The 24,855-nt window shown below is 44.0% G+C and overlaps 1 protein-coding gene across 1 annotated transcript in view; it reads right to left on the bottom strand.

Moving 5' to 3' along the window:
• The window catches only part of LOC141467352 (contactin-4), a 252,592-nt gene that overhangs the window by 50,473 nt on the left and 177,264 nt on the right, over positions 1-24,855 (bottom strand). Inside the window, exons 9-11 of the mRNA XM_074151834.1 lie at positions 16,384-16,520; positions 15,016-15,145; positions 10,920-11,070 (exon numbers count right to left, since the gene is read on the bottom strand). Coding sequence (XP_074007935.1) covers positions 10,920-11,070; positions 15,016-15,145; positions 16,384-16,520 — 418 coding nt within the window. The remainder of the gene's footprint in view (positions 1-10,919; positions 11,071-15,015; positions 15,146-16,383; positions 16,521-24,855) is intronic.

The following is a 24,855-nucleotide window of genomic DNA, read 5'->3' on the forward strand; positions in this document are numbered from 1 at the left end:
CCAGTCCCTCAAGGGGCTCCAGGAGAGATGAGGAGGGACTCTTGATCAGGGAGTGAAGCTGTAGGATGAGGGGGTATGGTTTGAAACTGAATGAGGGGAGATTGAGATCAGATATTAGGAAGAACTTCTTTGCTGTGAGGGTGGTGAGACCCTGGCCCAGGTTGCCCAGAAAAGCTGTGGATGTTCCATCCCTGGAGGTGTTCAAGGTCAGGTTGGAGGGGGCTTGGAGCAATCTGGTCTGGTGAAAGGTGTCCCTGCCCAGGGAACTGGATGGGCTTTAAGGTCCCTTCCAACCCAAACCGTTCTATGATTCTATGGGGCTCTCTGGATGCTTCATCCTCTCGTTTCACCTGCCTCTGCAAGCAGGGCTCTACTTTTAAAATTAACACACAAGCCCCAAGGTAAAAGCCCATTGACTTCTCTGGATACCTTGGGTCACAGCAGCACCGCGAGGTTGGTCAAACCACCGCTGGGCTGCGGTCATGAGCTCGTTCCAGCAGCAGCCACAGTAGCAATGATGTCCTACGTGTGTATCACCGAATACTACAATAACACCACACTGAAACTCATCTGCTAAGAAAATAGGAACAGGTTGCTGATGTTACAGGAGGCTGTGGCAAGGGGTGAGAGAGAGTCTCGTGTCTGGAACACCAGCTGAAACTTGGTGTAGGTTGGGATTACATCCATCAGCATCCAGGTACGCTAGACAACAGGTTGTGCCTGCTTATAAGAAACAATTTCCTACTTCTACAGGAGCAGATAAATGAATATGTAAATTTTAGATATCAGCCTAATTACTTTACACATACAAAACGTAACAGCACCGAATCTGGATTCTAAATAAATCTCTAACACTTCTCAGGTAACCTTTTGCGAGAAACAGTTGCTCAAGAACAAAAGGAAAAGACAATGCAAGAACAAACTGGTGTCACCAACTTACTATCAACGCTGAAGAAAGGTTCAATCATCAGAAAGCTTCTAAAGCAAAGCAGATGGACAGGAAAGCTTTGTGGAGAGACCCTTTATAGGGTTATGCACACAAGCATACGATAGATATCTCAAACTACAAAGCAACAGGATTTATTGTCTTTGCCAGATACACACAAAGAAAAGAAAACAGGTCCATGTAACTCTCCTTAAGAAGCAAGGACAAGTTAGTGACCTGCTCCTAGAGAGAACTTTGGCAAAGGCCAGGTTGGATGGGGCTTTGAGCAACCAGATCTAGTGGGAGGTGTCCCTGCCCAGGGCAGGGGGCTGGAACAAGATGATCTTTAAGGTCCCTTCCAACCCAAACCATTCTATGATTCTATGAATCTAAAACTGACCAGTTTTCACCAATGGATTTTGGATCACACAAATCAGTGGGTTTTAGTGTTGGCGCACACTAAACTACAAATGTTTAGTGTTGACAGACCCACAGCCATGACAAGCTGATGTTAAAACATACTGTGATCTTCCAGAACAAGACACAGCTAAACCTAGCTTCTGCTGGGAACCAAACAGCCCATGAACACAAGGCCATCAAGCCTAAGACAACTGCTTTCCAAGACCTCTGACCACTGAATCAAGTGGATTCCTGGTTCATTTTAATTCTCTTTTTGCAGAAAATGGGTTAAGGTAAGTTGACACATCAGTTATTTCAGATGTTCCAGTGAAGTAGAGCCATCTTCTGCCACTCTCTCTGAAAACTAAGATGAATGCTGCATTGTCGATTCAAACTTCACAAAGCTATTTGCAGGGTGTCATTTTTCATTTTGCTTAGGCAGGATGTAATGAAAGCCCGACAAGTTATTGATGCTTTGGTTACCTGTCTGCCTTAAAAGAAATTGCACAGGTGCTTTATTTAAAAAAAAAAAAAAAAAACCACCACAAGAAAGTCAACACAATTAATGCAAAACAATGACAGGAAGCATCCTTCGAGGTTTTCTTTTCTGCTGAGGTGTCACTAGACTGCGTGCCCAGAAGCCACTGCTGGCAATTCATCTCTCAGGTAATCAGTATAAAAATGTTACTGTGGTTTGTACCCTGGCACCAGACTGGGAAAGATGTCTGTCCTATTGCCATTTGCTTTCTGGCTGTCTAGGGTAATTAACCACTAATTAGGAAGACTGAGCAAAAAATAAAAAATTGGAATTTATACAACTTTTAAAACTCAAGACACGCTGAAAGAGTAAGAGGAAAGCCTTTCTCTTCTTGTGTGATTTCACAATTTCTCTTCCTCAAAATGACATAGCATCGAAGTGAGTATGTTAAAATTCCTGCTACAAAAATAATACCTGAGGGGTCTGTCAATCAACAACCCTTATGAGGAGGTCCTGAGGATGTGAACTCTCGAGAAAACCATGGCTAACCCCTTCCAGAGAGAAAAGACTGAACAGTTTTGAAGAGCAGAAGACAACAAAAAAAAAAATGAGGTGAGATCTTTCTGCTTTTCCTTGGCCACAATCCCTCCAGCTCCTGCTTTGGCCTTTACCCGGCGACTCCTGCTGAGTTCATGGTGGCCTGGTCTTCACCTTCCTCCCCAAGGCAGCTGGCAGCGCCTGCGTTGGGTGATGTTCTTCTTTACAAACAAATTAACATTCACTGCCCATGGCAGGGAGTTGGAACTCGATGATCTTTAAGGTCCCTTCCAGCTCTAACCATTCTATGATTCTATATCCAAGAGGCTTTTCGGCTACAGCTGCCTGGTGTCCTACAGCCCTGAGCATGGGGCTCCTGATCATCCCGGTGGACCATGATCATGTCTCCTCCTGACGAGTCTGGGGTTTTGGGATGGCTCTGGTTGGGTTTTTGCTTGCAGATGGGTACAAAGCCCCGAGTCCTCATCAGACTTCCACTGCTCCTTCCCAATCTCACAAATCCTCATCTTCTTCCCAGAAGTTACCAGGGCACCAGGACTTTCAAAACTGAACTTGCCCTTCCTAAATCATCTCTGGCTCTAGGCTACGGTGGGGAGCAGTGATGAAACACCTGCAAAAACCTGGCCCTAAATTACCACTTTTAAAACAAATTGTGAGCACTTTCTGGAAGCCTGTTTCTCTCTCCTGGATGTTATCTGACAAGGCCCGAGTTACCCGGGCAATCTTTACACTTCCAAATGCTTCTGTGGCTGAACTCAAGGGGTAAATGCCACTATATGCTGCTTTTCTGTGCTTTTATTGGCTACCAGCTAAAAAAAGAAATAAAAAAGTCTTCCTGCTTTAAGCAGTATGGCTTTGTGTGTGCAAGAGTGTGCTCATGTATCACGAAACTTGTCAAGACTGCAAGATAATGGGCCCAACTGGGAAAATTTCCATGAGGATAGTGAGCGTGCCTGGAGTATCTAGGTCAGATCCTGCTCTAACAAAGTGCAGTATGAGGGTCCCTTTATACAGAAACTTGTTTAATTAAGATAACAGATGCTGCTGTTATACAAGCCATAGTGAGTGGCTCTTTAATTGGATACTTTCACATTCTTTGCTACCAGCACAGAACATCATTTGTTTTTTATGAATTTCTTTCCTTACAATTAAACTGTATAAACAACGCGCGCACTGTATATTCATGGAAAAGAAACGGCTCTAATGATGTAAGGGCTTTACATGAACAAGAACGGGAGAAGAGCAATTTGTTTTGGGGTTTAAAAGTACAATTATTTTTCTGTCCTGGACCGAGCACACGTCTGGTGGTAGGGTAAATGCGACTTCCAATAGCTTTAGGAGAACATAAAGAATGAAGACCATTCTGTACATATTTTAAACATTAATTATTTCAAGGGAATACACATTAGATTTTGAGGCATGCAAGCTCTTACCAAGTGCATGAGATAGCTGCCAACACTGCACCTCCCTCATCTGCTCTTCAGCCACACAATGCTACAGCTTCCCCCTGGGAAATGTCCTGTGTCCAGCTCTGGGGACCTCAGCACAAGAAGGGCATGGACCTGTTGGAATGACTCCAGAGGAGGCCACGGAGACGCTGCAAGGGCTAGAGCCCCTCTGCTGTGAGGACAGGCTGAGAGAGTTGGGGTTGTTCAGCCCAGAGAAGAGAAGGCTCCGGGGAGATCTTAGAGCCCCTTCCAGTCCCTAAAGGGGCTCCAGGAGAGATGGGGAGGGACACTCGGTCAGGGAAGGAAGCGATGGGATGATGGCGTATGGTTTGAAACTGAAAGAGGGAAGATTTAGATGAGATCTTGGGAAGAACTTCTTTGCTGTGAGGGTGGTGAGACACTGGCCCAGGTTGCCCAGAGAAGCTGTGGCTGCCCCATCCCTAGAGGGGCTCAAGGCCAGGTTGGAGGGGGCTTGGAGCAACCTGGTCTGGTGGGAGGTGTGCCTGCCCAGGGCAGGGGGTGGGACTGGATGAGCTTTAAGATCCCTTCCAACCCAAACCATTCTATGGTTCTATGAAATGACAGTATGTCTCTCTGATAGACTGATATCTAAACTAAAACACTCTTTCAGAAATAAATGTCATTATTACTATAATTGCATGTAAATTAAAGTAACTTCTGCAAGTCAAAACCAAGCACCTGAGAAAAGAGGGAAGACTTGCAGGGAAAGTGATGCAAATCTTGCCTTACAAACCAGCACCTAAAAGCCCATTCCAACACTACCGCAGCAAAATCATTCCAAGCCAACAGCAAAATACATCCCTTGACCAATTCCATGAGAAATTTTCTTAAGATACTCTAACCAAACGGCCTCTGGTGGTAAGTTATTAAAAGACAGTTCAGTCTGTGCAGTGGAGTGACAAAACACCCCAGTTTGCCGACGCAGATCACAGGACCCATCTCAGCTCTGACCTTAAACCCCAGGGTTCCCATGGCTGAGCCCTTGGATGCTGCGCACCTACGTGATGGCACCTGAAGATTTGCTGGGCTGCAACATTGTTTTTTCATGGACTCCAGAAAACTGTATGAAAATTAAGGGAGATTTAATTGTTTTAAATTAAACTGTTTTACATTAACTGGTTTAAATTATTTTTAAAATGCTTCCTGATCTATAGCTCAAAGAGAACTTCAGTTCCGTTGCAGGGCATTCCTCCAACAGTTTGGAGCGCAGGAGCTGCTGTGACAGAGGCTTGTTTTAATTTCATCTGGCAGCGCTCTGAAGAGCCCCAGGATTTGTCTTTAAATCATGCACAGCCCGATTCTCTCTCCTGCACCCAGGAAATCTCAGGGAAGGAGCCGGTGACTACAGCGACCTCTGATTTCCACTACTGCGAGGATGAACCGCTCACACTTGCAACCGAGTGCAGTTCTTGGCGGGAGGCGCGCCGTAAAAATGAAGAAATGGAAAGTTTTCTGTGGCAAGATCACCTGAGAATAAAGGTTTTAAAGCACTAGTCTCAGTAACAAATTTATCTAACGTTGTTGCGTTAGATGTAATTGAATTATTAGGAGAGGATTAACAAAATCCTGCAAGAACAATCTGACTGCTGTGACTTCCCCTCCTACTCCTGCTGAAGAATAATATATACAACGTAATGCCAGGAAATAATTGTCACAAATGAGACATACTGTGGCCTGGAGGACGCTTGGCTTTAGGAGTTCAGGTGTTTAAAGCAAAGTCCTCCTGTAAGGACCTGCTTTCATTCACTTTAGTGTTATACGGGGCCATCAATTAATGGAAGTTTTTCCAAACTTGTGGGAAACTATGGATTTGCTTTATATTAGTAAATCTCACATAAAATTACCCTCTACTTCTGTAAATGCCACTGATCACAGAATCACAGAATGATATGGGGTTGGAAGGGACCTCTGGAGATCATCCAGTCCAACCCCCTGCCAGAGCAGGTCCACCCAGAGCAGGTCCCACAGGAACGTGTCCAGGTGGGGTCTGAATGTCTCCAGAGACGGAGACTCCACCACCTCCCTGGGCAGCCTCTTCCAGGGCTCTGCCACCCTCACAGGAAAGAAGTTCCTCCTCATGTTTAGATGGAACTTCTTATGTTCAAGTTTGTGCCGATTTCCTCTTGTCCTATCCCTGGGCACCACTGAAAGAAGACCAGCCCCATCCTCTTGACACCCTCCCTTTAAGTATTTATAGGCGTTGATCAGATCCCCCCTCAGTCTTCTCTTCCCCAGACTAAAGAGACCCAAGTCCCTCAGCCTCTCCTCATAACGGAGATGCTCCAGGCCCGTAATCATCTTTGTAGCCCTCTGCTGTACCCTCTCTAGCAGTTGCCTGTCCTTCTTGAACTGGGGAGCCCAGAACTGGACACAGTGCTCCAGGTATCTCCCGATCTCCAGGAACGATAGATTTGGTGTATGAGGCAGGTTTGGAGTAAAGTAGAGGCACAGTTCGAATCATCTGCCTTTCGCATGGTGTAATAATTGCAGAAGCCCGTGTCTCTGTATATAACGCCTCTATGATGCTTAGATCCTATGTATCGGATGCCGTACATGTATTTTATATACAAAAACTCACTTGACATTGACTACATTATTTCATAAGATCAGGGGGATAAAGACATACGATTATAAGACCAAAGTGCCACTGAGATTTAAATAAAACCTGTAAGTCCTGGCTCTGCGGTCTGTGCACTCCTCACTGGAGGAGTTTTTGCCTGGTTTTGGAGGCCAGCCCTCCTGGGCAGCAACACTCCCCATCTCGATGTCACAGCCTCAAGTCAGCATCACTTCGGAGTCACACTGCTGTAGCTGGGACACGAGAAAAGAGAATCTAATGGGATCCCACCTTTCCAAAATATCTTTTCTCCTAATGCTGAGTCAGAATGAAGAGATCAAAGGTTAAACATACCCGGAAGTATGAATACAGGAGAACCAAATGGCGAGTGAAAAACATTCTGAACTCAATTTCTCTCTGATGAACGATTTGGTATGTCCCAAAGACACATCGCAGTTTTGCAGTGACCAGAATCATAGAATCATAGAATAGTTTGGGTTGCAAGGGACCTTAAAGATCATTAAGTTCCAACCCCCTGCCCTGGGCAGGGACACCTCCCACTAGACCAGGTTGCTCAAAGCCCTGTCCAACCTGGCCTTGACCAAAAGGCACCGCTTCCACCTTGAGCTCCCAGTGCTTGTTGGCTTCTGAAATGACTCCCTCCCGGGTGCAGATCTCAACGACTGGCTCAAACTTCCAGATTATACATGTAATGGTGTATATTAAAGGGTAAAACAGCTTCTGCCTGAGGAGTTTGCTGGGCAAGTGGGTCCTAAACACTACTTGGCTACAGCTGTCTCTCTGACGCTGCAGCCTGCACAGCTTTATGGTGACTGTTCCTATCTAAAAGGCATCTGCTGCTCCTGAGCAAGGTTTTCCCAGAGGCCAAGTGTATTTTGGTCACGTCTCCTGTCCCGGTGGTGTGGAAGGCAGGAGATTCTGTGACAGGCAGCAGACTCACCAGCTCATACTCTACCAGTGGCCCTATGAGGCTGCTTCGTACTGGGTGGCATTAACGGGACTGAAGACCTTTCCCACAGAGTCTAACAGACGTTTCGCACTGAAATGTGAAGGGAAGACCAAGGACAGAAAATTATCTCTGTATCTCTACCTGTATAGAAACAGTCTTCGTTTCCAAGCAGCATTTACAATGTATCTGTATCTGTGCTATAGCTGCTTCTATATAAAATTTACCTTCTGGAGTCAGGCTACTAACATTTTATTAGGCCTCCAAGGCAGGATTTCCATTATTATGGAGATGAACTGCCTTTAATGACTGCAATAATGTAATTGTACCCCAGGGCAGAATTTCTAATAACACAATTGCGCGGTTCTCAACCACCAGTAAGAGATACCTTCAGGGCAGGTGATTCATTAGGGGTGCAGCACACACTGCCCCAGCCTCCAGAGAAGAATAGGAAACCTAAAACAATAAAGCTTTTTTTTTTTTTTTTTTTTTTCCAGGGTAGTCTCTGCCCTCTGGGCAAACATCGAAAAACACACTTAAGTTTTGCCTCCTGGACAGCAGTGGCCTCCAGAGCAAGATTCCCGGCAGCAAAATGTGCTTCACACTATTTCTGGCTCCAGCAAGGAGTCCTGAACATTAAACTCCATCTGAAAAGTCACAGGAGCCCCAGTAGAACTGCTGGAGCCATTGCCATGGTAGCCGTCAGGCTGCACATCAGAATTCAAAGCAAGGACTGACACGTTAATGTTGTTTTTAACTCCAGCTGGAACTGGGAGGACCATCTATATTGATTAACCTTCACACGATCAAGTTCAGTTTGGAGAAGTATCCAGATGTTCAGGTGCCTCTCTGAAACTCAAAAACATCAGTTTAACCAGAGATTTCATTTAAGTTTCATCTCCCACGCCTGTCTCAAAGTTCTGTTTTCTGCCCTAGATAAAGAGATTTCAGCAACAGCTTTTCTTGGCATCTTTCTTCCTATATTTCAACAGATTTTTTCAACAGCCAAGAAAGTTCTTGTTTGAAGCCCACACATAAGTGTGGGTGTAGAGAGATACTAGGGCTGGACTCCAGTCAATGCTACTGTCCCCTCAAGATGGCAGAGAGGAGATAATGTTTCAGCAACCGATGAAACCAGAAGTACTGCAAAGTTAGGTAGATGAAACCAGAAATACAGCAGCGTTAAGCAGAGGACCAGGCACATGGCCTCTCCTACCCCTGTGAAGTCAGACAGCGCTGACGAACAATGCCACGATCATCTAAGACAATATAATTTCCTAATTGCGCATTTTACACAGTTTCCAGGTACAGGCTGCAAGGATGGCGCGGTTAATAAAGGCGATGGCGAGGATTCAACACCCTCATGCCCACGAGAGACACAACCAACTGCGTATAAGAACTAAATAGGTCCAACTGCCAAGTCATCGGAGCGGTGTTCATTAAGACATTTTGCCAGATCGGCCCCGCTGGATGATCCGGCTGGCGGAAAAGCCCTTGGGCTGAAGCAGCAGAAAATTTCACACCTGCTTGGGCACATTTCACGTCTGGTTTCCCACCCAGGGCTTGGTGCCTGGGTGGGAGGCTCCCGGTTCTGTCGGGAGCAGGAGGAGCACGGGAGCCAGCCCATTGCTGCCACCAGCGTTGTACTCACAACCCGTCCTCCCAGCCTAACGACTGCCCAGGCAGGGGGACTGTGACCAGCAGAGAGCAAGGTATATGCTATTTAGCAAGTTTTTATGACTATATTCATGCCTGTATGCCCCAGGAGAAGGGTGGTCAGGAAAACGCTGTAGGTACAGCCTTCCACTACTTACATAGAGGTGTGCACCCTTCAGGGTGCTCTGGTGTGGACTCACTCATGTCCACCACGGCGTGACTTCAGGTGACAGGGTTTCACTGGGGGGGGAAATAATAGTACCTCCTTTTCCCAGCTGCTTATTTGACTAAAGCTTTGAAGAAACCTGCTGGTTTGAGGTTTCCTCTCCTAAACCTTGCTGGAAACGAGCTGAAACATCCACAGCCAGTTCAAATAACCAGTTCAAAAGTTATTTGGAAGTAAACATGCAGGCAACCCGAGCTACTACCCTGGCTTATGTTCCCAGTGCATGAGCCACGTTCCCATGGAAAATCAGGATCCAGGTCCCTTCCAACCCAGAGAATTCCATGATTCTATGATTTCTGCTGTATTACAGCATCGTTTGCAGATGAGAAAGTAGCGCTAAAAACACCAAACAACTTTGTTGTCAGCATTGCACACCAGTGACCGAGCAAGAAACACAGCGCTCGCATTTCTTTCCCTTTCTAGGCCCTTGCTGAGATAAACTAATGCTTCCTCTCTCACTCCTGAACTAAAATGAGGAGGAAGAATGTGCCGTGCCCGGGAGGAGCAGCATCAGAGAAAACAGCACTTTTCAGCTATGAACTGTGCCAGCGAGGACAGGGAGACGGATGGGACCTCGTGGGGCTGACACTCCAAAACTTCCAGTATTTAATACTTCCCATCCTTTGCACAATCTTCACCAGAAGAGCAAGTTACTTCAGTTTCAAAAATCAATATACCTTGATCTATTATAACTTTGACCTCGCACAGCTTTGTACCCTGGCTGCTAGAGGAAGCTCTGGGTAATTGATCACCCAACTCTTTTTATCCCAGGAGGCGAAGTCGAACAGTCCATAGACAATAGCTTTGTAAAGACCAGGTAAGAGGAGCTAAAGAAGTCAGAAATAGGTTGTTTATTATTTTTCTCATCTGGCTTTAAATGAACTAAGCTTTTTTGCATACTTGTATACATCACCATAGTATATAGTTCAATGTCCGTTACAGGCAGGTAGGTTGGATGGAGCAAGACTAGACCTTCCAAGATAAAAGAACAGCTCTAACGGGTTTAAGCTTTTCAAAATAACAATTTCCTGTAATTTCTGGCTTTTTGATCTTTACTAACAGGACGGGATTTTTCCTGCTTGCCAAGGACCCCTCTCAGGCGGGACAGGTAAAACAACGGCACCTCTACACAGTCAACAACAAATCATTGCAAAACCATGCATACGAATTTGAAAGGCAGGCTCCTGCTCCCTACCAATGCTCTCCTTTTGAATTGAAAAAAAAAAAAAAAAAAGAAAAAAAATGACTTGGCCAGTCTGAAAAAGCCGTCTCCAAGCCAGGCGTTAGGACTGCCAAATTAATTACTGACCCCAAATAATTCCTGTTTGTGGGACATTGAGTAATGCACCAGAGCAGTGTAATTTGCAGCAGAGGGTTTTATCTCCTGGGAAACTTTTTGAAAAACAATGGCTATTTAGAGCAATGCAGAGACAAAATATTTGCTTTTCAGAATGTATCTTTATCAGGTTCTTGGCAGGGATGCTTTAATAGTACACAGAGACTGGGATGAACACAACGGGAATAGAAATCTCACCCCCAGCTCCTCGAGACTGAACACTAGCTGTTTTCACATTTATTTGCAAGTCAATTTTGGGAAGCTATTAATGACAAATTTAGCTTTCATTGCTGAAAGCCCCTGGGTTGGAGCAAGCTAATGAAAGAAATGGTTACTTTAAGACATTACCTCTCATTTTCTCTTAGGATGTCTTTTCCTTTCTTCCAAGAATAAGTAGGTCTGGGGGAAGCTTTCGGCTTACACTCAATGATTACTTCACCACCCACTTTAACGAGAGTTAACTTTTTCAAGAGGGTTTTGGAGAAGTCTGGACCGACGGCTGAAAGGAAACAAAAAATAAATAGAGATCAGAATTGCCTCTGAAAAAACCAAAGTCAGGCTTTTTTGAACATTACAATATTCCAGGGCTGTTTCTCACCTGCAGTTCCTTAATGATTTGACTTTATGAACTATGTGCGTGTACGGATGGGGCAATGGCCACCTTCAGCTCTTCATTTGTTTAGAAATGCACATTCAGCCACAAACCTCAGAAAGCAGTAACCCCGGGAGGCAGCAGAAACCCAGTCTCATACACACCTTATTCAGGGCAGCACCTCTAAGAACTATGCCGGCGTGAAACTCAGAACGTATTTCCTTTTTTGTGTCGTAACAGCGTGATCATCATTTTGTCAAACACTGCCACGTGCAGAGCAGCAGCACACAGGAAAATTGTCACTAACACACAACTGACATAATCGGAAATGTTAATATTTCCAGAAAAGTTGATATTTTTATGCTTTATATTCATAATTGTTGCATAAACCAGGTCTTTTATTTTAATGCTATGAAGGTGGGAGTCCTTGACACAGCCAGGTCCTGAACCAAGCAAAACAAGGCAAGGCTTAAGTAGGCACCCAGGTACAAGGTATTCTTGAAACATCTTTTTTAGTCCCTCCAGGGTACACTCTTCTATTTTGTGAAAACCAGTCAATATATTCATTGAAGCAGCCACCAAAGCCCGGCAGACAGACTGCAGCCTGGCTGTAAGGAAGGCTGGGGAGGCGGGAGATTGTTTGGATTCTGATTCCTGCCCTCAAAGTATTTTTAATGATTTATTTGATGGGACGTGATTACAGGCAGAGCTTTGAGGCGGCGGCCTCTAGACTGGCTCTGGTAGTGAACTCCTCAAAGACGACCAGAAGGTTTTATTTGTATCAAGTGGGACAATTAGTTTTTTCAATACAGAAAGCTGGAAGCAAATAGGTGAGGCAGCTTAAGTGTTTTATGAACTGCTTTTGCCCTGCTTGCTACGTCTTTGCTGGCAGGAGTTTACTTTCTGATGGATCAGAGGCAGCAAACTCTGCCTGGTCTCCTCTAATTCTCTGCCTCCCCTTTGCTGGCTGCGTGCCTGAACCCTGTGCCTCTTGCCTCATCCCTGTATCCCCCCAACTTGCAGGATTTTCCTTGGTTTTCCTTCTTGCTGCACTCTGGGAGGTGAGAATTTAGATCACTGTGCACCGCATCTGCTTGATGCTCCATAAAATGATCTAAAGCTCACCCGAACCAGCTGGGAGACAAAAAACCTGCCGTATGATACAGAGAGCAAATTAATTTTTCTTAGGGCATCTCATCTGCCTCAATTCTTTGGGAGATCATTCCTGCCGCCAAAGAGCTGAATAAAACATAATCCTACACTGATAATGGGATGGGCTTTATGATCGAATAGATCTCGTCTTCCACTTTCATGAATCAGAGCTCACTAATCTCTGACCTGTCTTGTCTTCTATGTCTAATCATAGATGGCCGACTTCATTTTAGCACAGAGGAAAACACGGAAGTTATTAAAGACTATAAAAGAGCCATCCGAAAACCAACACTGGTGACATAAAATATTTCAAAGTGAAAGGAGGCATCCTGAGGATGACTTCCCACCAACGTACTCAAAACCAAATGGAATATTATTTATGTCATATTATCGTAATTAATACAGCTTCATTTCCGGAAATAATTTCTCAGACGATTCTCCAAAATTTATGGGCAAAATAGATTTTTGAATAATCATGTTATTTCCAGCTTTGCAATGAACAGTTTAGACTGGTTGGTTTTTTGTGAGTAATTTGCTATTTCCTTCTTGGTCCTGTGTGAGGTAGAGGAGTTTCATGGAGATACTGGTTTTATTCTGTGCTGTTCAAAACATTGTCATCTGAAATTGAGAATCTCTGAGCTCAGTTCTCAGCACTCCCACAGCTTCCCTGGGCCACTTCAGGGGTAATGCATTTAATTTCTTCACACCTTGTTTGGAAAATGAGGATTTTAATTACTTTTCTTTCACTCTAAGCCTATCATTCTTCTTTTTTTTTTTTTAATTTTTTTAAAATTTTTTTAACATTTAGCCTCAAAACTCTGTAAGGTAACGACTGCATGTTAGTACACATTTTTACAACACCCAGCACAACAGGATCCCGGTTTGAGCTGCAGACTCCAGGCAATATAATTGGCAACAACAATAGAGAAGAATCACTCTGAGAAAAGCTCTGTCTGTAATTTTCCATTTCTCTTTTTTTCACTTAATTTTGTTATAAGTCTCACTTGCTATTAGTGGTGTCTTATCATTTGAAGTGCTTAACTCCAGGACCTTTTAAAACAACCATTTTTCTACTCAGGAAGATCTGTTTAAAAGCTAACACTTCTCAGTGAGCTCAGAATACTGACCTCCTTTGAAAACTCTAGCGTAAAGGAAAACATGCTGGTTTTCTTTAAAAATATGCCAAATAAAATCACAGATCCATGGAAATTAATCTGCAGCACACCTTTCTGGTACTTTTCACAGTACAGAAGCAAGATTGCATGACCCAAATGAGAATTCAGCCAAATACAATTTATTTGGCAGGTTTTTAAGAGCAGGCTCTCCAAGGTTTTTGCTTTTGCTGCCGGGCACAGGGAGGCACTGGATGTACCCACCACCGAGGGCTAAGCCTCTGTCTTCTGAGACCTGCCTTCCTCCCAAAGGCTCCTTTCCACCAGGGTTTTGAATAGATGGGAAAAGCACCAGTGGGTTTATTTCGATTTCTTTCACGCAGAAACACGTCCAATAAATCTTAGCACTTGTGAAGCCCAATTTATTGAGCATTATTGTATTTTTCTTGAACAACAACAATGACAATCTTTCAAATGAATTTTTTTTCTATGCAGACATCTATTTCTGCTGATAAAAAATGACCAATATTGAAAATGCCATAATCAGAAAAGACCTCATGCTTTGCTCTTCAGGATAAAGCTGGGAATGATGCTATTGAGCATCGCTTTGATGCTTTGAAAAAACTCAACCACTATTTTGTAATCATGAATTCTATTTAACCCTTTGAAACTAGAATATCTATGCTGACATAAAGGTTCCCAGGCCTGTCACTTGTCACATTCGCAAATGGGGTAGAGACTCCAGAACAGCAGAGGCTGGCAGTGACCTCCAGAGATGGTCCCATCCCACCCCTGCTCAAGGAGGGGCAGCGACAGCAGGTTCCCCAGGGCCGTGTCCAGTTGAGTGTTGAGTATCTCCAAGAATGGAGATGCCACAATCTCTCTGGGGAACCTCTTCTAGCTTTTGACCACCCTCACGGTAAAAAAAGTTTTTCTTACATTTAAACGGCATTTCCCGTGTTTCGTTTTGTGCCCGTTGCCTCTTCTCCTGCCACTGGGCCTGGCTCTCTTTGCCCCCTCCCACCAGGTATTTAACCACTTGGATTCACAGGATCTTTTCCTGATGTTAACTGGGACAAGCAGAGTAGGTGTACACCAAACTGGTGGGACAGAAGTTGTTTTTCTTGGCGAGGGCTGGGGATGGGAGCATTATGATTGCCATCAGACTGGTAAAAGTTCTTTTCAGACATGGTTTTTCAACATTTCCTCAAGAGAGTCAGTCTCTGCAGCCCACGAGCAGGCAGTTACAGAGTTACAGGCCAGTACGCTCTGAACTGGGGCAATACTTGGGTTTCTCCGCCACATGTTTCTAACCAGCAAGAGGTGAGTGAGCTGCTCAGCTCTCCCTGCTCAATCACCTGGATGAATATGAGAATATGGGAAGATTTAAAAAAAAAAAATAAAAAAAAATCTATTCTCTGCCTATCCACTTTCTCAAGTTCTCATTTCACGCCCTACTCAAAACCAACAAGTTATCAGAGATCCTCAGTAGCTCTTCTGCTTCAGATGCTGAAACTTGGCTAAACCAGCTTGGGTGAAGGCTTTGCTGGTTTTGGAAGGTTTGCAGCATTCAGGAATGTACACTTACCGATGACACTCAGTTCTGCACTGGCAAAAATGATGCCGTGCCTGTTCTCCGCGACACACTGATACATGCCAGCGTCCGACAGGCTGACGTTCGTTATGGTGAGCGAGCCCTGCTCCAGCTGAACTCTGCCCTGTAGGAAGCAGTGAAACAAATAAAAAAGTAAATAGGGAGATCCCTCCTTGGAACGTAAACCCACCGAGGTGCACAAAAAAAGTAGCAGTAATGGGAAGAATTTGGATGCTCCAATCTGTTTGTCTGCCAGCTAAAATTAAGTCAGGTTAGATACTAAATAGTAAAACCAATACAGTAGTTGGTAAATGCAATTTAAATTGGAGGACTTGGCTTCTCTTTGATTTAATACCCCAACCATTTAGATTAATATCCCTTTCAAGTAGATAAACTTAAATAAAAAATGCACTTTTGTTTCATAGTGGCATATCACAGCCAACTGTATTCTTAAAACAATGGTATTATGAGTATAAATGGCAATGTAGGTTAGTGAGACAGGCTACCATCTTAGGCAGCACAGAGAGAAATACTTCAAATCCTCTGCAGTTTACTGAAAACAATATAGACGTTAATAATTTAATGATCCTTTACTTCATATCAGCCACTAATGGGATTTAAGTACAAGACCATCTGCTAGTGACCAGCGTGAAGCAAGTAAAATTAGTGTGTGGAACAAAAGACCAGGGTATCATTTGTCAGCCTAAGGATACGGAGCTCCTGGTATCAATTTTAGTAAGTACAGCAAAGTGTTCCCTCCCTCCCGAGGAGTTTCTCCATTTAAAAATAGAAAAATAAAGAGCTATTGGCTTTCTACTTGGCCGTAGGGCGGAAATTTAATGTTTGTGCAATCTTTATTGGGGTTTGATCAAATCTGGGCTGCCATGTTCTTTCACCATAAGTGACAGGGAAAAAAAAACGCAGGGTACTGTGAAAGCAATGCTTTGGTGACTTGTTTTAGTCTGTGGTTTTATCAGGGGGGATCACAGGACTGAGCGATGCCCCTCCAGCTTGGCAGGAGGAATGGGAACGCTGCTAGAGAGCAGCAGAAACACAAAGTTCACCTAAATATCATAAACTAAAAAAACCAAATCTGGGGCGATTTTCTGGCCGCAGACTCCATACTGCCACTTGGTCATTTCCTCTTCTTCACAAGGATCTCTCCAGCCTTAGGTTTGTATCGTGGATCCTTCATCTGAGGGAGAACCTCTGAACATAGACCTGCTGTGGGTCCTACCTGTGAAGCAACAGTGGCGCCCACCAGGCACGGCAAGGAACTGCCTACACAGTGGGGAGATTTCAGAGTGGAGATGAGAAGCTGGTGGAGCAGGAAAGCACCAGCACCTCCTCCCCGGTGCCTACCTGGGGCAGCAGTGGCTCCCCATCCTTCAGCCAGCGGTAGGAGGGCTTGGGTCTCCCGCTGGCCCGGCATTCCCAGGCCACGCTCTCCTCCATAGCCACATGGGCATCGCTGATCTTCTGAATCCAGTTGGGCTGAGCTGCAAGGCAGAAGGAATGAATAAAACCTCGTGTCTGGAGCCAGCAGCATACTCTCTAGGTACAAGCAAATTTCTCTATTAGCACATTTAAGAGTTGGATTTAATAACATGCTTAATAATTGCTAATGATTTTTTTCCCTGAGTCCAGTTCTGCTTTCTGAAGGTGGCACGTGCAAGATCAGAACCTGTTCCCATTTTATTTTTAATAAAAACACTTTAGGAAAAAGAGTAGCTTCAGAAATCCTGACCGTTGTACAAAGCAACAGCTCATGTCCTGCCCCAGCGGAATAAATTGCATTGTTAGACCCCTGGTCCTTCAAACAGAGACATTTTCGTTGTCAGGATCCATACGACTTAGTCTTCAAAGCTCTGTAGTTTAGCATCCAACTTCAAAACTTGCAGTTTAGAACTACCTCTGCATTGAAATTCAGGTTATTCCAGTAACTTAGGCCTGCATGGTTACAGGCTCTACTTCGGGTCCCAATTCTCAGTCTTTCTTAGATCAGGGCCATACCTACAAGTCCTGCCACAGGAAGACCTTCCGCATGTGTGAAAAATCTTTGGACTCAATAATTGTATTAATGACACTGAACAAACCTAGAAAGTCCAAAACTAGATATCGGAGATACATTCTGGTAGAATTTGGTGCAAATTGGCACTGACAGGTTTCAGACACTTATGAGATTATATTTTCAGTTGTTTCACGTATTTTTATCAGAGTTTGCTTTTTGTTATTGTTTTTTTTTAAACACAACTTAAGTTCAGCCAGTCTCCACATGCAAATCAAATTCTGCTAAAATTGCCACGTCTTCGAAGACCATACAAAACCTCTGACTTTGTTACCTTCACAACCCCCATCTGTCCAGATACAGCTACAATACTTTTCAGAAAGTCCCATGAAAAAAGAGAGCGATGTCAGGTTTTTAATGGTCATTTGCCCTATTTTGACATAAGAAAATCTGAGAGACTTAGTAGGATGATATTACCAGCAGAGGTCTCCAAGAACCTGGTTAATACTTTTTCCCATGTAATCAGATAAAAAAATAAAATTAAGATAACAGGTAACAACTTTAGATATCTCCTTTGGGTAGGGACAGGGGCCAGAGAAAGGTCTGAAAGGATAAATTAAAAAATATTTCATCAAAATGGTAAGCCCAACATACAGTTGGTGTGGTGATACCTAAAATATGGGTCTACCACGATGCTGGATGTGCACGCTCAGAGCGCTGAGCACCTTTTAAAACTCTGTTCAGGCTGTGACAGATGTGAGCTTAATCCCACACCTACCACACGACAGCCTAACGACAGCCCACCTACTAACGACAGCCCAGAAGAAAAAGAAGCAACTGAAATGGAGAGGGAAGCGGCGTTTACTTCTCCAACTGCCCCTCCTGCCCCTGTAATATTTTAAGCTTGTTTATTATCTGTATCTAAAGAGGTATGGAAAGGGAAAGCAATTAAATGTAGGGAGATGAAAGTCAATTCCGTCTTCTGGAGTAAGAACTTTAACAGTTCCACTGAACGGAGACACCCTGCGCAACTGCAGTGGGTTCAGTGGCTCAAGGACATTTGCAAATTACTCATGAATTTACATATTTACTACTCTAACAGCATCCAAGTCATAATTTTGAAGGGAGTCTTACGATACTGTTAAAAGAGCTCTATAAAACCACACAGATCCATTTGCCTTTTTTGCAGGACTGTTTTACTGAATTCCCACATGAAAACAAAAAAATTTGGATGAAACAACTGAAAGCAACCTGTAAAGCAAGAAAACCCATGAAAGGTGGGCACTATGACATATAAAGGTAAGCTATGCAAAAAGAAAGAAAACTCTCATGTCAGGAGCAAAGAATATACAATACTTATCCTGATTTCAGGCAAACTCCTCAAATAAGAAAAATTCTCACCCAAGGCAGGGAAAGACTTTCCCTGTCCGGTCTTTCTGCTGCATTTCGCAGGTCACACATCTGCCCTGCTGCCCTGAGGGATGGTGCTGAGATTTAAATGTGCGGTTATTTAAACTGGTTAAGTTTTCCATCCTAAAGCCATTGCAGACAACTACAGAACGAGCACAATAGGTCAAAATTAAATCCGAGTGAAAACTGGAGGAGTCCTTTGTTTTATGGGAGCTTCGTTCTCTGCTGCTCTTTGGGAGACTTTTCTAATTAGGTCAACCTCTCCTTTCAACAGTTCATTTCAGAGAATCGCAGGCACGCTCTTGACTTAATCTTGAGCAATACACAAGGGCTGGCTCACATAGCAAAGATGTTGGAGCCACCAAATGAGAGTCGCCATAATATAATGAAATTTGACAGCTTCCCACTGGGGATCATACCAAGACATGGTAATGTGACACAAGATTTCAAGCACGATAATTAAAATAATTCAAGTAAGGATATGAAACCGCTCCATGCTACAACATTATATAGTGACATTATTTGAGATAATGACAAGGTTTAATTTGTGACTGGTAGTAGTATCCTAGAAATAGTCCTTTGGATCATTTCACTGGTGCTAAGCAAAGAGGAATTCTTTCATACGACGGGTTCAGAAATATTTTGGCCCTGTTTTGAGTATTTGCATGTTACTGGCCTTGGTTGAAAACATCTCAGAGGAAAAACATTGTACTGAAGAAAAAAATTACATGGAAGCTGATTAAGAATTCATCTGAGTTGCAAGAAAAATTCACATGCTAAATCTATAAAGTGGAAGAAAAAGCTTAAAAATATAAGCATGACTCCTACATAAGGGCAGTTTTAAAGAAAAATATCTCCCCTCCTGGGTGATGAGAGCTGTCTGGAATTCGTACTCAGGGGAGACAGGAAAAAAACAATGGCAAATCTGTTTACCTTTGATCTCTTCCCAGTCTTCACCAACACAAAGTGGGGCATTTTAAAGCAGGTGACTGGGAAAGTATGTCCAAATATGCTCTTACTTCTCTAAGGCTAAAAAATGCAGAATGAGTCTGTCCTTCTCTGTAATAAGTTGAAAGGCAAAAGTAGGCACTGGAAAGCTGGACCAGAACTCATGTCCTAAAAGGCATTTGAAAATGAAATGACACAGCCGGTGATGATGCATCGCCTCAGAAATGAGTAACAAACCCAAAGAATGATGGGAGCAACGTGAGAAAGAAACCAGAAATAAATCTGTAGGACTTTGCCATCGCCTGTGAGTTCAAAACAACCAAAAAGACTAAAGCAAATGAGGTACTAATACATATACAGAATCCAATTCTCGGTCGGTGTATATTGATTTCAGTGTTCCTAAGCCAATTTCTAGCAGCTGATGACCTAGTGCAGGCTGTGTAATTCATCATTAATGGCAGATGAAAGGCTGAACGACTTGTCCACTCCTATCTCTATTCTAAGGAGATTGAGACTGAGCCCAGGATCAGAAAAGTCTAAAGACCAGAAAGCCAAGCGTAAGAAGTAAGAAAAACAGATGGAAAAAATACATGAGTAATTAAAAATAAAGAATGCAGCCAGTGTATAAGGTTTGTGGACACGTCATCCTGGTCCAAATGGGGATATAGCTTCTGTAAACAAAACCCATATGTCCCTCATTTGTTATCCTTCCCAAAGATCACAGGAACGTGAAACCAGACTTTAGGTTATCGCTTTTCCTCTCCTCTTCCTTTCCTCCTCTTAATCCCTTCCTCCTGACCTCTGCTGCCAATTAAGGACTATTTGAAATCTATACAACTCTCAAAGCTGTGCTCTCAAATCCTCCACCAAAGTCACCTGCTTGAATGTTGCACCTCAGTGATCTCCATTTCTCTGCCTCTTTGGAAAGTTCACCAAATACTGCTGTTCGGGCCGGACGTCTCCTTTCAGCCTCTCTGCCCATAATGAACCAGCCTGGGAGTTCTGCCTGGGACTAAAATACTAAATATCACAGGAAAAGAAACAGAAGAAAACCTGAAGGAGTTAACCCAGCAGATAAACACTACTTAAATTGCCCCTACCTCTTATTTACCTCCTGTTCCGTAAGCTATTCTGCACCGTTACATGATTTTCTCCCCAGTTACTCCAAAGGAGGCACCAAAGGACTGTAGGTATTACAGACACATTCATAAAGACCAGTCCTTGGGGATTTAGTTATTTTTTTATCCCTGACGCTCCAGGCTGCAGTGTCCCAGGGGAGTGAGGAAGATGCGGGGTGCTCTATGAGTAGCCTGAACACTTCACTTCTCATACCTATTTCTATTTTTGCTTCTCCTGCTGGAGAGCTATTTTTCAAGGCAAAATTATAATAATTTCAGCACTTTTTCTGAATCTCCTAAAAATTGATTTCTCTATAAGCAGGATTCACAGCAATCCCTTGGAAAAGGAAAAGTGGAGGCGAAAAATTTCTGCTCTCTGTGCAGAAACTTGTTCTGGAGGCAAGACTTCTCTTGGGCAGGAAATTATTCAAAACTCAAGAGTTACACCCTCCTGCACTAAAATCTGAGAAAATACATATTCCACTGGCAGGAGTCAAGGCATCTTCCTCCGAGCAGTGATTTTCCCCAGGGGGGGTGTAACCAGCCGAGAGTGGGCACCGCGACGACTGCTCCAACTGCCCCTTTCTGGAAGGAAAGATTTGGCTGCTGCCAAAGTGTTTAAGTGGTGGTTAACCAAGAGTTAAATTGGTACAATATTCTGAAACAACACAAGATTCGGGAACTTCAAATAAAATGAACAAGGAGAGGCCTGAAGATGAGAAATCAATTGGTAATTTATCTGTGTAACAGGCAGCAAACTGGGTTTTCTAGTGAATGTAAATTATAATTAATAATAATACATATTTATCCTATTTATGTGATTTTTCTTGAATTTTTATCAGTCCAGAAATTAATTTTATTTCAAAGGGCTTTGAATTTTAAGCAAATTATTTGTGATCTGGGGTCTAAATGGAGTAGAGACATGCAACTCCCTGATTTTCACTTACACAAATTTCCTTTTTAGACCTCCAGCCATAATGAAGAGCATAACATGATTTACTTTTGAGGTTGTTTTACAGAGTGGCATAAAGTAGCTTTGGCACAAACAAAACACAGGCCTACTGATGAAAGGGGGACTCTTTTCACTGCAAAATTAAGGAGCTGCATAAATTCCTGGTGGGACTTTGATTTGAGAAGTATTTAATCTGAAAAGCGGTCCAGCCAATTAAATGGCTTCTGCTGAATATCTCACAAAATGCTGCAAACAACTGTAATTAGTTACAAATAAGTCTGTATCACTGCTAATACAGATGCTGCTGCGCTGACACTTTTAAAACCATTTTAATTGCAATTTTTTCCTCCTGGCCTTGGCTTCCCAGCAAGGTGCTGGGCAGGGACTGAATGAGCTCAGGCCGGAGATGCTGGGAAAGGTGTTGAGCACAGGGATGAGCAGCCACAACAACACTTTAGGAGCTGATTGTGCTTGTGCATCTGCCCAGTCCCTCTTGTCCTATGCTCAGGACAACCTTTGGTTTGTGACTGTCTGTCTGACAAAGGAAGGTCTGACTGAAATGGCATCTAAACTCAATTATGAATGAAACAACATCCATAGAATCATAGAATGGTTTGGGTTGGAAGGGGTCTTAAAAGATCATCCAGTTGCAGCCCCCTGCCCTGGGCAGGGACACCTCCCACCAGACCAGGTTGCTTAAAGCCCCGTCCAACCCGGCCTTGAACCCCTCCAGGGATGGGGCAGCCACAGCTTCTCTGGGCAACCTGGACCAGGGTCTCACCACCCTCACAGCAAAGAATTTCTTCCTAATACCTAATCTAAATCTCCCCTCTTCCAGTTTGAAGCCATTACGCCTCATTCTATCACTACGTACCCTTGTAAAAAGTCCCTCTCCAGCTTTCTCGTAGGCCCCCGTCAGATACTGGAAGGTCGCAGTAAGGTCTCCCTGGAGCCTTCTCTTCTCCAGGTTGAACAACCCCAACTCTCTCAGCCTGCCTTCGCAGCAGAGGGGCTCCAGCCCTCGCAGCATCTGCATGACCCTCTCAGGTCACCTGGACCTCCTCCAACAGGTCCACATCCTTTTGATGTTGGGGGCTCCAGAGCTGGACACAATAATCCAGGTGGGGGTCTCACCAGAGTGGAGCAATGATAATAAATAAGCACCTCCTTGATACTGGTTTTATGAACGAAAAGGCAATTTCTTTTTAAATTAACTAGCTGAGGTAATCTGTTTACTGTACTTGTGCCAAAAAAGAAAATAAATTGTTGGCATTGCTTTTTCCTCAGGATATAAATCTTAGCCTCGTGGAGGGTTATCAAATTTAAAATTTATGAGCAGCCAGATTAAAAATAGAATCAGGTCAATGGGAGCGCTTCCGAAATGCTGCGGATCAAAACACCCAGCTGACGGTGTGGCGGACCCTCGCTGCCGAGCTCAGTGGAGAAGCAGAGACCCGAAGCAGAGGCGTCGGTGCAGCCAGGGCTGAGGCAGGGATGTGCTCCAGCCGTGCCCATGCCAGGACCTCACCTGCCTCAGCCAAAGGGACTTCGTTGGTCCATGGGGAACAGGCTGCAAAGTCAGGAACGCAGCACAGTGTGCATTTATGGCTGCTAAATGAGGGTGGAGAAGAATCACAGAATGGTTTGGGTTGGAAGGGACCTTAAGGACCATCCAGTGCCACCCCCTGCCCTGGGCAGGGACACCTCCCACCAGTCCAAGCCCCCTCCAACCTGGCCTTGAACCCCTCTAGGGATGGGGCAGCCACAGTTTCTCTGGGCAACCTGGGTCAGGCTCTCACCACCCTCACAGCAAGGAATTTCTTCCCAAGATCTCATCTCAATCTCCCCTCTTTCCGTTTAAAACCCTTCCCCCTTGTCCTATGGCTCCCCTCCCTGACTAAGAGTCCCTCCCCGTCTCTCCTGTAGACCCTCTTCAAGTACTGGAACGGGCTCTAAGGTCTCCCCGGAGCCTTCTCTTCTCTGGGCTAAACACCCCCAACTCTCTCAGCCTGTCCTCACAGGAGAAGAGGTTCTGCAGAAGAAGAGGTTCTGCAGTTTAATTTGCTAGTTCTCAGGAGCTAATTTGAGGTAGGTGGTATCTGGTTAGGCATGGCAGACAGAACAAGAGACTGACGGCAAGAAAACAAGTGATATGCCGTTCAGAGTTATAATAGTCAAGGAAAACAGGTGTAAGTCACTGTAATTGCATTACCATTAACACATTTTCTATCATGTAGGTCTATCTATCAAGTAGGACACACAGCACTCAGAACAAATGCTTTCGGAGAAAAATAAAACACAGCCTGTTGCAGGGGCTCAAAGTGCAGAAAATGGAGGAAGAACAGATCTTGCATGTTTAATTAACCTTTCCTGCTGCAAAGAGAATGTCAAACAACTTCAGTGTCACTGATACGCTAACGGAGGAAAAAATAAACATTGATACAAGAATGAAATAAAGCAAAAGTCAACCTTCCCTGACAACTTCCAGGAGCGCTGAAAGAAGCAGACAGCGGAGGCAACACTGGGTTATCTACAGTGAGCAGGCAAATTGGAATTTCATTTTCTTTTTCTTCCTTTTTCTGTTGTTTTACACTACGCAGAGAGGCAGATAACTGGGTTTAAAGGAGCTCTTAGAGCCAGATTGTGATCTCCAGGGCACACCTGGTGACAGAGCATGTCACCGCGCACAGGCGGCTCCTCCGTCCGTCCCTATCCCATCCTCCGGAGCTTCCCCTTCTCCGGGAGCCAGCCCCAACCTGAAAAGCTCTGCCAACATTACAGTTGTATTCCAATAACAACAATAACACTTCTCAGCTTCAAAAAGAAAAATGATTACAGAAAATCACTTTCTTTCAAGTTTCGACTATTCATATAAAATGTTTATGGGGTTACTTTCCCTTAAAAAATGTCACTGCCACGTGAAACTCCAGAGCCCAGCTTACAGAAAGAAAGTGTTTTTTAAAAGATCTGTTTTCAGTACTAAATGTCTGCCAAACACAAGCTATCCTTGAAAACTGAATAAACTAGTAACTCAACATCCTCAAGACAACAAGGACAATATTTCAGTCAGTTTTCTTTAAAAACCAGTAACTAGCAGAGGCGGCAGCCAAACACCTCTCCATAGGGACTCCTCTGCTTGCGGGAAGAAAAGCGGATGTAAAGATAGTTCCCAGCAGCAAAAAGAGAGAGGAGGACACTCCTCTTCCCATCAAATCCTGAGCTTCTTTGCCGAAATGCCATCTTGAGCGTGAAACCCAGCACTAGCCACGGTGGCAGCTTTTGTGTAGGATCTGCCGTCCTCCAGGAATGGCATCCAGACTGGGAAATTCATTACGGTAATTAGATGATAATTTAATATATGCAATGGTGGGAGTACACCAAAGGCTCGATTTACTGCT

This window comes from Numenius arquata, chromosome 8 (assembly GCF_964106895.1).
Source record: "Numenius arquata chromosome 8, bNumArq3.hap1.1, whole genome shotgun sequence".
Taxonomy (NCBI): Eukaryota; Metazoa; Chordata; class Aves; order Charadriiformes; family Scolopacidae; genus Numenius; species Numenius arquata.